The 16,412-nt window shown below is 43.5% G+C and overlaps 1 protein-coding gene across 1 annotated transcript in view; it reads right to left on the bottom strand.

Annotated features, from left to right (window-relative positions):
* The window catches only part of LOC119172858 (acetylcholine receptor subunit alpha-like), a 286,303-nt gene that overhangs the window by 26,243 nt on the left and 243,648 nt on the right, over positions 1–16,412 (bottom strand). The window contains exon 3 of the mRNA XM_075893625.1: positions 2,476–2,520. Within this exon, the coding sequence (XP_075749740.1) occupies positions 2,476–2,520 (45 nt within the window). The remainder of the gene's footprint in view (positions 1–2,475; positions 2,521–16,412) is intronic.

Here is a 16,412-nt window from a genome sequence, read left to right as displayed (position 1 = left end):
ACTGACCATGATCACGCATGTCCTAAGGTTTCTTGCGGGAACGTCATGGTGTGCATCGGTACGAGCCATGCTTCATCTGTATGCTGCACGTTTTCTTGGCTTCATGCGCTACAGCCAACCTGTGCTTGGCAAGGCCCGCATAACAAACGTACGCGTCCTCCAGTCATTACAAGCTCAAGCACTGAGAATATGCCTCGGGCTTCCGAGATGCGCATCCTCAGCAGCGATTGTCGCAATCGCTCATGAACACCCTATCACAACCTAAATTCGTGTCGATGCTTTAAGAACGCACATAAGACATGCCACTCGGATTCAATTGCATCACCTCGCCTCCCTTCCAACTTCCAGGCCACGCTCTGCGTTCTGCTCTATTACTGCCCCACATCACAAGGTGGTTCCCACGAGCTTCACGCACGCAGAAAGACCGTCGTTACCATTGTGGTATCTACATCCACTGGAAGCCCTGTAACCATCCCCGGAATGCAAAAGAAGAAAAATTTGTCAAATTTGGCCCTAAAACAAACAACATTACTGTTTCTGCATACGAAACACAGTGGACGCATTCACATTTACAAGGATGGGTCAGTCACTTCAACAAGTTCAACAGGCGCAGTGGTAATTCCGGAGAAATCCATCACGATAAAGTCAGGACCTCGCATCTGACATCATCCACGGCGGCAGAACTCGCCGCCATTCAGTTCGGTTCAGTTTATTAACCTTAAGGGCTTCCCGAAGGAAGCATTACATAAGGGGTGGGTTACAACTTCTCACATACACATTTCATTTTGATTAGTTATATGCTGCTGAAACAATGATGAGCAGGTGATGGCGGCAATGTCAGCAGGAAGGCCGTTCCAGTCTTGGGCAGTTCGGGGGATGAACGAGGCGGAGAAGTGAGCAGTGACCATTCGTGCCGCTCTGGAGTTCCTAGTTGAAGAACCGCTGCAGGCATGGTCAATCTTCTTCGACTTCAAAATAGCCCTCCAGGGCATTGCCTCGCCATATCGTCATGGACCAAACGAACAAGTAATTGCTGAAATACGACTGCTTAATCACCGAGCTATAGAGAAACAATATGACATAGTGTATCAATGGATACCAGGCCACTGCAGCATTGATGGAAACGACCGTGCAGATGAAGCAGGCTGATCTTCTCATGATGATGCCCCTTGTGCAGCTATACTATTATCAAGAATGAACGCCGCTGCAAGGCTTCAATCACTTGTACGAGAACTGACACTCGCTCAATGGAATTCACCGGCATTCACCAACGCCCGCCTTCATAATTTGGACCCACACCTACAGCTCCGTCTTCCATCAGAAATAACCAGAGCTGAGGAGACACTTTTGTGCCGTCTGTGGATTGGGATAGCCTTTACGAATGCTTATTCGTTTCGAATCAGAATGACCAGCAGCCCGACATGTGACAACTGTGGCTGCGCAGAGACTTTCTCCCATCTTCTCTGCGAGTGTCCTCGCTTGAGTGCGCCAAGAAAAGAACTATCGAAAGTATTAGATAGACTTGACAATCGCCAATTGTCGGAAGAAAGGGTACTAGGACACTGGCCGAGACCGTCCTCTGCACGCAAGGCATTGTGAGCGTTGTTGTGCTTTCTGTGGGCACGTGGTATTCGAGACAGACTGTAAGCAGCATCGTGGATCGTCTGATGACCTTCTCCCTTTCTTTTTCAACGTCTCCTTTCTCTCATCTTTTATCCCTCTTACCCCCTCTCCCAGTACAAGGTAGCCGGTCGGTCTGAGAACTGGCTAACCTCCCTGTACTTCCTCTTTCAATCCTCCTCCTCCACCTCCTTGCGCCAAAACCTCCGCAAGTTATGTCACGGATTGTAAAGTGTATTTCATATTTTGACTAGATTGGTTTAACGTAAATTCTTGAAGCTCTGCATGTCCAATCTCCCTGGGCCTTTCAAAGAACAACGTGTTTAAATTTTAGCAATTGAAAAGTAGATAGGCTGTATTAGACACTGTCGATATCCATGACTTCATTGCGAATATTGTGGTAACTTTTGTGTGACATCGGCATCTGTAATTTCTTTTTTGTTCGTTTTGTCCAAGGAGCTTTACAAAAATTGCAACTTTTTAAATACCTCCTTAGTTTTATCACCTGTAAAGTGCCTTAGTTATCGCGACAAGCATGGGGATTTCGATATTTTATTTTAGTAAATTTTTTAGTATTCTACTAATGCGAAAGAAACAAATTTCCTTATTAGAATCCTTTAAAAGTGCCTGCTACACGAAGGAAAACACATGAAAAACTTTTGCGCTTGCTATAGCTCGTACTTTACTGGAAATGTTACACTCTAAGATTGCACCTATCAAAATATTATTTTATAGTATTGTATGAATGCGCGTAATTGAGCTTCAAATTGAGTTTACCGCTAAGATTATTATTGTAAGCTCCTCAACTTTAGGAGTAAAATGACATAAAAAACCAGCGAGCACCAGCGCACTTACTTGCTCCACCCAGAGGTTGGTTGTCATAATTTGATTCTTGAGATTCTGCAAACAGAGAGAAAGACGACGGGATTAAAATGGCGTTGCCTCATCCATCAGCTTAGAAATACGCCCACAAGGTTCCATGCACGTCAGCCTATATCAATAAGTAAAATAATGATTTCAACGCAGCGCACCACGGTCTAGGTACCCTTTATCCATAAATCCTACACGTAAACGCATTAGTTATATTTTTTTTTGAATGCTTCTGGCTTGAGTTACGATTGTTATAACAGCAGGACAGAAAAGTAAAAAAAAATTAAGTACAAGTGAAAACGAATGCAGGATATATTGACATTTTTTCAGTAAGCTCTTTCGCAAACAAATCTTTAAACCTTACGACCGGGGTAAAACTGTGAAAGCGAACACAGGATGATCAGACGCCTCGATCTCATCATTCAGCTTGGTACGACATTTCACCATCTACGATTTCAACGTATCGATACAGAAGGAAAGATGATTGATTAGGTCGTTCGTTCGAAGCAGGTGACTCTTCCACTTGCTGGCGTTTCCAAACTTCAGCTGATCCTCCAAAAAGAGAGAAAGAAAAAAAAGGGGAAGTTGAGAAGTGATAAGCTTATCTCACAGCCTCAGAGCCAAATTGATGTTTCAGGGCACTTAGGCACATAGAGTGGAGCAAAACTCAACGTACTGGATTGTTCAGTTGAAATAGTTAAATAGCAAGTTGAGTTAAATAGCAGGTTATGGTTTACTGTAAGGCAATGTTTTACAGCAAACAGCTGTCGAGGTTTTTGTGCGGCTTTAGCGTTACTCATGTTTCTCTTATTATATCCGAAGCATTTCTTCGTGAACATTACGCTATCTATCTATCTATCTATCTATCTATCTATCTATCTATCTATCTATCTATCTATCTATCTATCTATCTATCTATCTATCTATCTATCTATCTATCTATCTATCTATCTATCTATCTGTCTGTCTGTCTATCTATCTATCTATCTATCTATCTATCTATCTATCTATCTATCTATCTATCTATCTATCTATCTATCTATCTATCTATCTATCTATCTATCTATCTATCTATCTATCTATCTATCTATCTATCTATCTATCTATCTATCTATCTATCTGTCTGTCTGTCTGTCTGTCTGTCTGTCTGTCTGTCTGTCTGTCTGTCTGTCTGTCTGTCTGTCTGTCTGTCTGTCTGTCTGTCTGTCTGTCTGTCTGTCTGTCTATCTATCTATCTATCTATCTATCTATCTATCTATCTATCTATCTATCTATCTATCTATCTATCTATCTATCTATCTATCTATCTATCTATCTATCTATCTATCTATCTATCTATCTATCTATCTATCTATCTATCTATCTATCTATCTATCTATCTATCTATCTATCTATCTATGATGGACGGACGTCCGTTCGTCTACTCATTCGTCCGTCCGTCTGTCTTGCTGTCTCATAGAACTCTACATTCTCAATCATGGGACAATTCATTCGCTGCTTTGTCATAAAATGCCAAGACATATTCCAGGCTGTCACAAAGCGGCTGTTCAAATGTTACCTAAGAATGCCGATAGCATCCGATAGTTCGCGGGCAAGCACTGCGACTGGGTTTCAAATACAAATAATAATAATTGAAGTTTCTATAATTTGCGGCTTAAGCTGAACCATTATGAGCCAACCACTGGCACCAGTTGTTGCCGCATGAGGCTTCGCCGCTTGCCGGAGGACATGTTTAAAGTAGGAGAGGAGACTGGGGTTCACAGGACAAAGCAGTTGAGCTACTCCCGGCACAGCTCATCGCGGTCAGATTTTGTACCGCGATAACCTTTCAGCTCTAGCAAGAAGGCCATAACACGATGAAGATGATATTTTAGTCTCCTTTGACGTGAAATCAATTTTTAACAGTGTGCCCGCAGAACTGGCTGTGGATGTGTGCAGGACAGCTCTGGAGTTGGATGAAAATATAGCCGGAAGATCGCCAGTGGACATACCAGACTTAGTTCGGCTTTTACGGTTTTGTTTGTCGAATACGTATTTCACTTTCGCAAACAAGTTGTACAAGCAGATGCACGGTACGGCCATGGGTGCTTCTATATCAGTGACCGCTGCTAATTTGACTATGAAAGCGATTGAAATTCAAGCCCTCTCCTCAATTACCTCAGCTTCAAAGGTGTTTTTTCGCTATGTGGACGATATTTTTCGCATCATTCACCAAGAGGCGGTTCAGCCATTCATTTCACACCTGAACAGCATGGAAGCAGCAATTCAATTCACGGTGGAGATGGAAGTCGAAGGAAAGCTCCGCATGCTCATTGAAAGGAAAGGGCCCATGTGTCGTTTGGCGTGTTCAGGAAGACGACCCACACAGGTCGTTACTTGCATTTTGATAGCATGCAGCGCGTTTCTTACGAAAGAGCCGGGGTTCGATTGACGGATTGATTTATTTGTGGGGTTTAACGTCCCGAAAACACCATATGATTATGAGAGACGCCGTAGAGGAGGGCTGCGGAAATTTCAACCACCTGGGGTTCTTTAACGTGCACCCAAATCTGAGCATACGGGCCTAAGCGTTTCCGCCTCCATCGGAAATGCTAAAAGAGCCGTGGTTTCTACACTTCTACGATGCGTGCAGAAAATCCGCACAGGAAGACTACGCAGCCGACGTACGCTTGGTGCGGCGTGAATTGTCGGCCTGTGGCTATCCGAATTCCTTCTTGAACGCTATCGCACGACAAATTGCACGTCCATAGTGGCCCTGTGCTGTATCTGGTAAAATCGTGTGGGAATACCGTATATTCCCTCCATAAGCGAAGCCCTAGGCGATATTCTGCTTTCCTACGGCGTCCATGTGGCACATGTTCCGGACCGAAAGCTACGACAATCACTTGCAAATGTGAAAGACAGATTACCCAAAGTGAAGTTCCCTGGAGTGGCGCACGCTGTCCCTTGCGCGGATTGTGAAGATGTGTATGTCGGTGAAAGTGGTGACTTCGAAGGGCGCCTCAAACAGCACATTTAAGACGTTAAGAAAAGAAATGTTAAATCCAGTACCTTGGCTGAGCATGCGTCCGGTGGTCACACAATCGATTGGGGGAATGCACGTGTTCTCGCTAGAGAAAAAGGACTGTCACGTCGTCTTTATCTTGAGTCACTTGTGATACAAGTCACTTGTGATACAAACCACTCCGCACACTTTAAACAGGAGCGGTGGTAATCTGCCGTCAGTATAAGCGCGCTGCCTGCGTGATGTATTGAAACATACATAAGGCGAACTGCTTTACACATGTTTTAATTTCAGTGTGAACAAGGCTTTCGCGTGGGAGCCGAAACGTCTTTTCTCAGTGCTTTTTTTTCTTTACAAACTTTTACTTCGTCGGCGCAGTGCCTCCAGGTTTTTTACCTTCAACCATGTATCATCCCGACCAGACGGGCTTCCGTCAAACTTTAAACTTAAACACGTGTCATATTCAGTTTTTTTTAATGCGAATGCATTTCTTGGTCGGGCTATTTCTGGCACCTGGCGTTGTCCGTGGTGGTGTCCGCGTGCTGGCAAGTGTTCTCTCTCCACTCTCACACCCTCTCCCATAGGAACAGCTGCAGGTGCGCACGCTTATCCACGCGCCTAGCCACCGGAGCATGTGGTGCGAGAGAGTGTAGGAGAGGGTAGGTGCCGTGTCTCGCCGCTCCTTCTTTCAACGTTCGCTTTCTATCCTCCCTGCGCCACACTCTCTCGTTCACTCACGCCTCACTCTCGACCGTTCGCTGGCAGGGCGCCTCTCAAGAACATCCGGAAATGTGTGCTTAAGGCACCGCTGTGAAACGCCAACGCCGAGCCGAGAACGCTGGCGCCCCACTCTCCCGTCTGCACGCTCCTCACTCTCGACGGTTCGCTGGCTGGGCGACTCTCAAGGTGATTACAGACGTCGGTGAAGGCGAATGCCTGACGGCAACGGTACCCTCTCTCGGTGCAATAACTGCGTTCGCATTTCCTCACGATTCTCTTCGGGGAGACGAGGGTATCTTAAAAAAAAAAAGACGATAGTCCTTTTTGAGATACTTCTACGCAAGAATTTCGGTCTGTCTGTCTGTCTTTCTGTCTGTTTGTCAAATGAAACGGCTCAAATACGGCGACCACATCCACAGCGCCCACCAATATTGGTCAGGTTTTGGCGTTCATACTTGGGTGATTGCCGATTAAAAACAAATATTGCGCACATCTAAGGCACAATACCCACACGTCAATATTCTGCGATGTGTTTCTTGATACTAGAAAGACATAGATAAGTAATTTTATGAACTGTAGCGTTTATTGCGCTGCGCTGACAATGCGACGCTACGCACGGGAAGGCGAGTTTCCCACGCTTTGTTAAAACGATAGGGTACTGCCACCTATCTTGTAATCTACAAAATACGGTCTCCAAGATTGTGCGTGCTCGCTATAACGGGGGGAATCTTTTCATATTCAGGCATTACACCCAAAGATGTCTCACGCAGCGACTCCAGAATACCGTTTACCAATTTTCTCGCGCCAAACATCAAATTTATAAATGTTTTATGCTACTCACTCCCACAAGACGGAATACATTTGACGACACTTGCAGTCGAACATGCAGATACGGGGCCATTTTTTTTTCACGTTTTCTGAGCCGTGGCCGCCAGCCCTTCTCCCCACTAAGCGTGGCATTAAACGACGTAGTAATGTCATGGAGCTCTAACTTTGACACGCTTCTTTATCCAAAATATTGTTATAATAAAGTCTCTGAAAGTTACAATCGCACAAACATTCCCCTCAATTCTCGGTGATATCGCAAGGCTGCAGTTCTCTTGGAAATTGCCTGCAAACTGATGAGAAGCCCGTGAAAGCGCAAAGCCTAATAATATTTGTTGCGGTTTGACGTCCCAGAACCACGGTATGATTAAGAGAGGCGACGTAGTGGAGGGCACTAAAAGTTTAGACCACCTACGATTCCTTAACGTGCACCTAAATTTCAAAGCGATGAAAAGAATTGTATTTCCCTACGGAAGAAGAAATTTTGGAGTGACGAGGTAGGCTGTTTTGCTTCTTGTTCTTGTTGACTTTCTCTTGTGGGTCATTACCAACTGTGGGGGACCGGCAAATAATTGAGTAGATTTATAAAATCTTAATCAATTTTAGAGTAAATGTAGGTATGCAATAATAACGTTACAAATTTTAGAAAAAAATTTTGAGGCTCACTCAAACGTAGCCCCATAAAGATTCTTTATTAGTAATAGATGATAACCTTGATCAAAACCTAATTAAAGAATCAAGCTTAAAAATACGAAAAGTTATGCGCATGTCGACACATAAAGATAATATAGATTTGTTTGCTAGTCTCTTGGTTTCGTTCCGATAATTCCGCCGAGAGATGCAAACTTTCACAGTGGCAAACCCAAAAATAGAGGCGCCAGAAGACAGAATCATGGGCATGGATAAATTCATTCCAACAGCACGTAAATTATTCTCTAACTTGGGTTTACGAGCTGTAGTAAATCACCTACAGGTGAAAAAGAAAGGATCCATAGTGTCTAGCTCGCTACAGAAAGCGCACTTTGGAGAAAGAGTCGGACCAGACCTGTTTTGGTAGAAATTTAGTTTCAGCACCCGACAGCACGGCCTCGTAACTGAGTGAACGTGTGTCACCAAATGATTGATGCCATGGATACAATAAGTGCCGATATTCTGTGAAATGTCCGAGTCCTGTACCTACAAGGCTTTGCAGAATGTTATCAAACAATAAAACTTACTGTCCAGAAGAAATTAGTGAATTCATGTTACTATCTGTTTAAGTGTCTGTTTAAGTGTTCCTTCTTTGTGGTGTCCTTTCTATTTCAGCGCAATTTTTTACCTGAATAGAAGTGTTCCTTCTTTGTGGTGTCCTTTCTATTTCAGCGCAATTTTTTACCTGAATAGAATGAACCAACTAGCCCCTCAAGACGTCCTGATCATGTTACTATGTACGCCGGAAAATTGAAGAATTCCAGTCGATCTATCGCAATACCATTCTCTACAGCGTCGTATGCTTTAGCGATATCCAAAGTATCTAAAGCTGCATATTTGTTGTCCTGTCGTTCTAACAGTATACGACTTTCTAAATCAACATGAGCATTCCATATTGAGCATCCAGCCCTGAACACGATTTGACAGGGGCTTAGAATCGACCTCTCGTCAGAAATCTATTGATTTGAGAATGCATAATTCGCTCAACAAATTTCACGAGATTTAACGTCAAGGCAATTGGCCTTACCCTTTGCTTCTTCTAGCGGCTACAAAAGCAACGACTTCGTCTTTCCCACCCTGCCTAAACTTTCAATGTTCAATAAAAATGGGGGTGCATGTACCTTGTACCTAACTAGCAAGTTTTAAAAAAGCCTCTAGTTTCCAATCTAGAGCACACAAAATACAAGTCTGCTATACGAGGTAGCACCATTCACATAAAGCTAATAGCTTCTCTGTTTGCATTTCGTTTAAGCTGATGCAATTTTATACATATAGGAACGACAACCATAAAACAGGGCCATAAAGGGCATTCAAGTCCTAAAGTACACACGTGGGATGTCAGTAACAGCGTCACTTACCTGTACACATGCCATCTGTGATTTGATTTTCAATTTATTTTTGTTTATTACGCCACATAGAGAGTGCACGGTTGTGTAACGCCCGTCTGGCAACCGTTGACGTTTTTTTTATTAAAAAGCAGGTTTAACTCAATTCCAGGAAAACTCGGGCATGAGTGCGTGACCATGATTCACTCCGAGCAGCAGTCGTCCTTTGCCTGATAGCTCGGTCCGCGGGGATCGCCTGCATTGCGTGCTCCAAGTTGTGCATCAGTGTCGGGCACGTTGCACCCTTGCTCACTCACTTATTTTCTCTCTCTGCGCACGCTAAAATGTGACTCGAGCAGTTTTTATTTACCCGTTTAGGCGGCCAGCTCAACATACAGAGGGCAACGGGGTCACGCCTAATGTTTAATGGACGCTTCGCGGGCTGTTTCGCCCTCTCGGACTGGAAGCTGAGCGAGAGGCTATACGGGCTCGGTTTCACCGCGTGATCTTGCCCGGGCATCCTTTACTGGGCTCGTTACATAAGCCGCACTTGCATCGACCACTCCGCAAAACGAAAGTGACAATGAAGATTACCCCGCTTTCTCTGGAACAATGACGTTAGATCAAAGAACGGTGCGATGGTACCAAACGAAATTAAATCTGTGAAGCAAGTGATACTTGTAACCGTCGTGTTTGAAAGCGCTCTATGAAAGCGTTCTTGCGTCACTGCGATACGCAGCGTACGTGTTCCGTATTACACGCAGTTTAGAGTCATCTAACTGTGCAGTAGCTGTCTTCATACCTTAAACGAAGTCTTGTTTTGAGAGCTTGATTGATGATTGATTGACACGCAGGGTTTAACGTCCCAAAACCACCATATGATTAGGAGAGACACTGTAGTGGAGAGCTCCGGAAATTTCAAACCACCTCGGGTTCTTTAACGTGCGCCCAAATCTGAGCACACGGGCCTACAGCATTTTTGCCTCCATCGGAAATGCAGCCGCCGCAGCCGGGATTAGAACCCGCGCCCTGCGGGTCAGCAGCCGAGTACCTTAGCCACTAGACCACCGCGGCGGGGCTACAAGTGGAGTTAAGGAAGAGAAAGAAGTGTTCTTGAGGTTTGCCACTTTTGTATCGACGAGATTCGTAAAAAAACACAAAAAAAACTGAAGAGTGAAACTATCGAAAAATAATCCCCTTTTATATTTTTGTCACACGACGTATTGTCATGACAGCCAAAGTAATTAAAAGAAACGAATCTATTTACAAAATAGTGATGCAGCTGCGGCCAAGGTGGTGGAAAAGTAACAGCAAATGAATAGCATTATGAATCGTCATCTTCGCGTCTTTGTTGGAGCCTTGCTCATCGTTAATGATGGGTTGTAAATTATGTTACGCATGGATAATCTATACGTTCATCTTCCCAGAAGAACGTGCAGGAAATCAATTGATAGTTACCAAGAATTCATGTGAAGTAGTGGTGTTCGAGACGCTAACGTGCGCAAGTAAATTTTGTTAAAATTTTAATCACGCGATTGTTAGTAGCTCATCACACAATGTGCATAACGTTTATGAACAGTGCTTATACTTGTAGGTTCTTCATTACAAAACAGCCATTCACGAAAAAAAATTAGTGGAGAGCTCTGGAAATTTCAAACCACCTCGGGTTCTTTAACGTGCGCCCAAATCTGAGCACACGGGCCTACAGCATTTTTGCCTCCATCGGAAATGGAGCCGCCGCAGCCGGGATTAGAACCCGCGCCCTGCGGGTCAGCAGCCGAGTACCTTAGCCACTAGACCACCGCGGCGGGGCTACAAGTGGAGTTAAGAAAGAGAAAGAAGTGTTCTTGAGGTTTGCCACTTTTGTATCGACGAGATTCGTAAAAAAACCACAAAAAACTGAAGAGTGAAACTATCAAAAAATAATCCCCTTTTATATTTTTGTCACACGACGTATTGTCATGACAGCCAAAGTAATTAAAAGAAACGAATCTATTTACAAAATAGTGATGCAGCTGCTGCCAAGGTGGTGGAAAAGTAACAGCAAATGAATAGCAATATGAATCGTCATCTTCGCGTCTTTGCTGGAGCCTTCCTCATAGTTCAGGATGGGTTGTAAATTATGTTACGCATGAATAGTCTATACGTTCATCTTCCCTGAAGAACGCGCAGAGAATCAATTGATAGTTACCAAGAATTCATGTTAAGTTAAGTAGTGGTGTTCGAGATGCCAATGTGCGCAAGTAAATATTGTTAAAATCTTAAGCACGCGATTGTTGGTAGCTCATCCCACAATGGGCAGAACGTTTATGAACAATGCTTATACTTGTCGGTTATTCACTACACAACAGCCATCTATGAGAAAAATCACCGTTCAAGCACTCTGCACAGATGGTTAGCCAGTGAAAGCTTAAAAGTGCCACCCCGTAGATAGGCAGTCAGTTCAACTCGACGCTGCACTGAAGCCTTTCACAATTTCTGGTTACATGTTCGTGCTTCTTAATGAAGCTAGGCATACGTTTTGTTTTGGTCTCTCACAGTGTTTATTTCACATGCCACATATTGTGCCTCGCACGATCAATGAGCAGATAAATGCGCTTCTCAATGCGTTAATCACAGTGCTTGTTCTCGAATCACGTGGCAACCGAAGCCAACGTGTCGCTGGAGAAACTCCCGCCAAAAGCGAGCGTTCGTCCCAGCGAACGCGCTCCTTTAATCGTGCACGATGACGCCGTCGTGCCCGCAAAGTCGCTTGTTCGGCGCGGCGTTGTAGCAGCGTTTGACATCCCGAGTTAACTCAGTGGCGTATTTTGTGGAGTCCGCCGTTGGCTCTTTAGCACGGCTTAGAAGGCTGCCGGATCGTCGACACGTAGTGACTGCCGGCACTCAGCCTGCCGGGCCTGTTTTTGTGCCCGGTCTGCAACATTAGTCCAGTTAATGCGTGCTCTCTCACGAGGCACTCTCCTATAGTTGTCCATGGCTTACCCTCATGAAAGGCTTCTGTAGAAATTGACGTGTTCAATGCCCCTTCTGCGACGGGATGACCGACGTCACTCACAACGCAGACAATGGCGCGCGTGCTTGGAGTACGAAAAGGTTGAAACTGATAGTACAGCCAATGTACACCACTCGTGACACCGATGCTGGACAGTTTTGTTTCTCCCAGTCATATACAACTTTCGCTATAAAATAGCGGTGGTTTTGTTTACTCGTTATCTGCGCAACTCAGTGAAGAACTGCACTTTATGGCCGTGTAATTGCAAGCAAGGTTGTATGCGGCATGAAGATTACTACGAAGATGTTTCTTCGTATTAAGAGCGGGAAAACTCATTTTCAGCAGCCTGCTGTTGATTATTGATTGATTGATATGTGGTATATAACGTCCCCAAACCACCACATGATTATGAGAGACGGCGTAGTGAAGGGCACTGGAAATTTCGACCACCTGGGGTACTTTAAAGGGCACCCAAATCTGAGCACACGGACCTACAGCATTTTAACCTCCATCGAAAATGCAGCTGCCGCAGCCGGGATTCAATCCCGCAACCGATGGGTCAGCAGCCGAGTACCTTAGCCGCTAGAACACCACGGTGGGGCCTGCGGTTGATACCTAATAAAGTCGTGCAACGCTCACACTGCAACGATTGATTTTATAAGGTATTCGCTGATAAAAAGTCACTTGTAGCCGCTTAGGCCAGCTCGTCAAAATTCGCAACTTGTGTGAATGCGTGTGCAAGTGAGCGTCTGTCGGTTGTGTGGAAAAAGACACGGCTGGCAGGTATCGTAATACTACTATGAAATGAGTTTCTTACGGAACCATATCGCGTTTCGAAATCTTATAAATGACAAGGACGGGTGATACGGTTATATCAGGACTTCCAGAAACGTGGATACTTAACGTGACCAACAACAACAACAACAACAACAACAACAACAACAACAACAACAACAACAACAACAACAACAACAACAACAACAACAACAACAACAACAACAACAACAACAACAACAACAACAACAACAACAATAATAATAATAATAATAATAATAATAATAATAATAATAATACGTCACTGTACACATCCTTAGGAAATACAAACAAACGGGCATGTCTAAGTCCCAAGGATTTGTGCGACTAGGCCCGGCAGAGCCGGTTACAGCGCTGTGGATACAAGGTAACAAAAACTATTGTTGCTTCTTTGCCAGCGAACAGACTAAAGATTGACACCATTGCTTTTTTATAGGTGGTTAAAAAAGAAACGAAGAACAAAGGACGGACCCCCAGAATACATGACATACATGTAGACCATGTGATTTTACAGCTCAGCGAGTAATTTCTTTAATTGCTTTTTGAACTCTCTGAAAATAATTCTTCATATAGCCCATTAAAACTTTTTCGAATATATAAAGTTCTACTTCCCCACATTGGTTAGAAAACTGGGCTTAAACGCTTTTTTTTTTCAGGGGTCGACGCGTTACATATAGCACTTCAAAGTCATCACATCGATTGTATTTCAGCCCAACTGTTTTAATAAACAAATCCTGGAATACACAAAAGCCCAGATCACGAAAAATAGTGCTGGCATGTACCTTACTACCATAAGCTACACTTTTTAAAATATTTTTATGTAAACTGTCAGTGCGTGTTTTCCAGCGTTCTGAGCAAAATGCGAAAACTGTAATCTCATATCTCACCACACTATATGCTAGTGAATGAACTATCATTTTTTTCACTGGTAGAGGCACCAAGCTTTTTATACTGAAAAGCAGACATGCCACACTTCTCAGTTTGGAACAAATATATAAATGCCATAAGATGTTGCCAAAACATACCACTATGAATGATTACGCCTAGGTATCTGAATGTTTCGACATTTTCCACTGCAGAACATTTGCATGGGTTGCAATGCTCGGTGTGAAGAAAAACGAGTCCATCCATTTTTTGTGTCTTTAGAGGGGTTCTAAAGTAGATAAGTTTTGTTTTCTTTTCGTTTACAGTTACGGAGTTTTCTTCAAACCATATCATTAAATTATGAATTTCACTCGACGAGCATTCATCGCCCCTTCATAACGCATGTGCCGTGTTAATAACACCGGAGCATCTGCATACTGGTACACATTGGATATACAAATTCTTAAGGGGAAGTCATTCATAAATAAATTAAATGGCAATGATGACAACACCAATCTTTGTGGCACACCAGCAGTAATATATTTTCTATTGCTAATTACTTCCCTACATCCCATAACCACCTGTGACCTATCTTGTAAGTAACTACAGAGTACATTATGAAAAGGCCCCCTAAAGCCCAAACGAAATAGCTTTTCTAACAAAATTGTATGATTCACTGATTCAAACGCTTTTGCCAAGTCTAAAGATAGAATACAACAGAACAGGTTCTTGTCTAAAGCCGAATATAATAATAATAATAATAATAATAATAATAATAATAATAATAATAATAATAATAATAATAATAATAATAATAATAATAATAATAATAATAATAATAATAATAATAATAATAATAATAATAACGCACTTGCCAAAACCACAACATTATCAGAGGAATGGCCAGAACATTACGATGTACTACCTGCACAGAACTTTAACAAGCGAAATTCTTAAAAATAAAAGTGGCAACGCCACAAGTTTCACAGACAGTCAGAAAGGTGTCTTTGCAAGAACTGAGCTCAGAAATGAACAGAAGACAGGCCTCAAGCAATATAACGAATTTGTTTGTCCCCAGAAAAAAAATATTGCAATTGTTTTTACATTTATTCTTTTTTTTGCTGTGCTAGTGTATTTGAAGCAAAGTGTACATATGCTCTGCCAATGTATTGGCTATTACATAAGAAGTAAATGCAACAGGATCGGAGAAGTGCATTGCATTCACCATATGCTTCGCCATTCTTGCATGATTATAACATTCATGCTGTCAATATAATTCATAATTGATACCGTTAAAATTTCAATATGTGCATCCTTCCAGTCACAGAATTAATTTGAATGCTGCTAAGCTACGATTCAGCCCACCACCGCCATTCAATTTTTCTCTGTGAAGTAATAAACGGAGATGTACGAGAGCCACACGTGATTCGTTTTGTGATGGATATATCAACAAAATTTATACCTTAGTTTAAGCTCCATATGAACGGGTTGCGCCGAACAGGGACAACCTGCGGTTATTTCACCGACCTTACCAAGGCAAAAATCGAAGAAACAAACAAACAAAAAAATTACGCAAATTGCACCAGAGAAAGCACTTAACGTAATGAATGCCCTTGGACCCGTCAAGGGGGTTTATTCATAAATGCCAAAGCGCCGATTATATTGCTCTTGCTAAGAGCAATTGAGCCGTGGTCCTCCTCTAAACTTCGGAGATCTTCGTCTTCGAGTCGGAAAAAAAGAAAAAGAGACGAAAACTAAGAGGAAAAAAGTCACAAGTGGTACAGACTGTAGAAGGCAGCCTTTGACGTAGGCAGATGCCGGAGTGTGCGGTTGCCTGCTGGAACTCCGCGCATAAAGAAGGCCGACAAAAGGCGAGGAACACAGGGGGAGAGAAAGAGAGAGAAAAACACAAGGTGGAAGCGTAAATGAAAACGCTCTTCTCTATTTTGTCGTCTTTTTCAGACTTTCAATGAATGAAGGAGATATTGCTTTGCCCATCGTTATTCTCTTCTTAATTACTGAGCAGCTTCCCGCGGTCTTCGAGTGCATAGCAGCGTAGGAGGCATCCTTAATTGCGCCATCTATTACGGAGCCACCGTCGGAAGCGCAGGTTTCTTCGCTGCGGCTGTCCTGCTCGGGCTATATAGTCGAGTCTGCTGAAAGACGAAGACGCACGCACAGGGGGCGCTGGAGGCACATCCATCATATTTTCTCAGCCGGTTAGCCGAACCGGATATCATGGGCCACTTCGATCATATGCACCCTCAATGACGGAAGTTGTCGCGTCTATAGAATGTCGGGATTACGATGAGTCCTTCGGATGAAGATTTGCGTCAGGGAAGGATGACCAACACCGGAAGTTCCTCAGCTTGGCTTCAATACCTCTTGAGGCACAAGGTCTTTTCTAGAAGTCTCTCACAGCGCTGCTGTCCACGTGGGTCACTACGAGTATGCGTGAAGACCAATGAAATGCGGCCTTTTATCGACAATGAGTATGTAAGCAGGAGAAACTCAATCGGTGGCAAAAGGTCAAAGGGGGCGTGACGCATTGTGGGTGGGGCCGCAAAACCAGGATTTCATTGGCTACAGATGCTCGCCGGACATGACCCAAAAGTGCCAAGTGTACTTCCGGGCCTGAAGTGGCGAGCTGTGCCCCCACTGCTCCATTCTAACTTCAATTTTATCG

Source organism: Rhipicephalus microplus, chromosome 4 (assembly GCF_043290135.1).
Source record: "Rhipicephalus microplus isolate Deutch F79 chromosome 4, USDA_Rmic, whole genome shotgun sequence".
In the NCBI taxonomy this organism is placed as follows: Eukaryota; Metazoa; Arthropoda; class Arachnida; order Ixodida; family Ixodidae; genus Rhipicephalus; species Rhipicephalus microplus.
The sequence above is the reverse complement of the archived record's forward strand: the minus strand, read 5'-3'. Positions and strand labels throughout refer to the sequence as shown.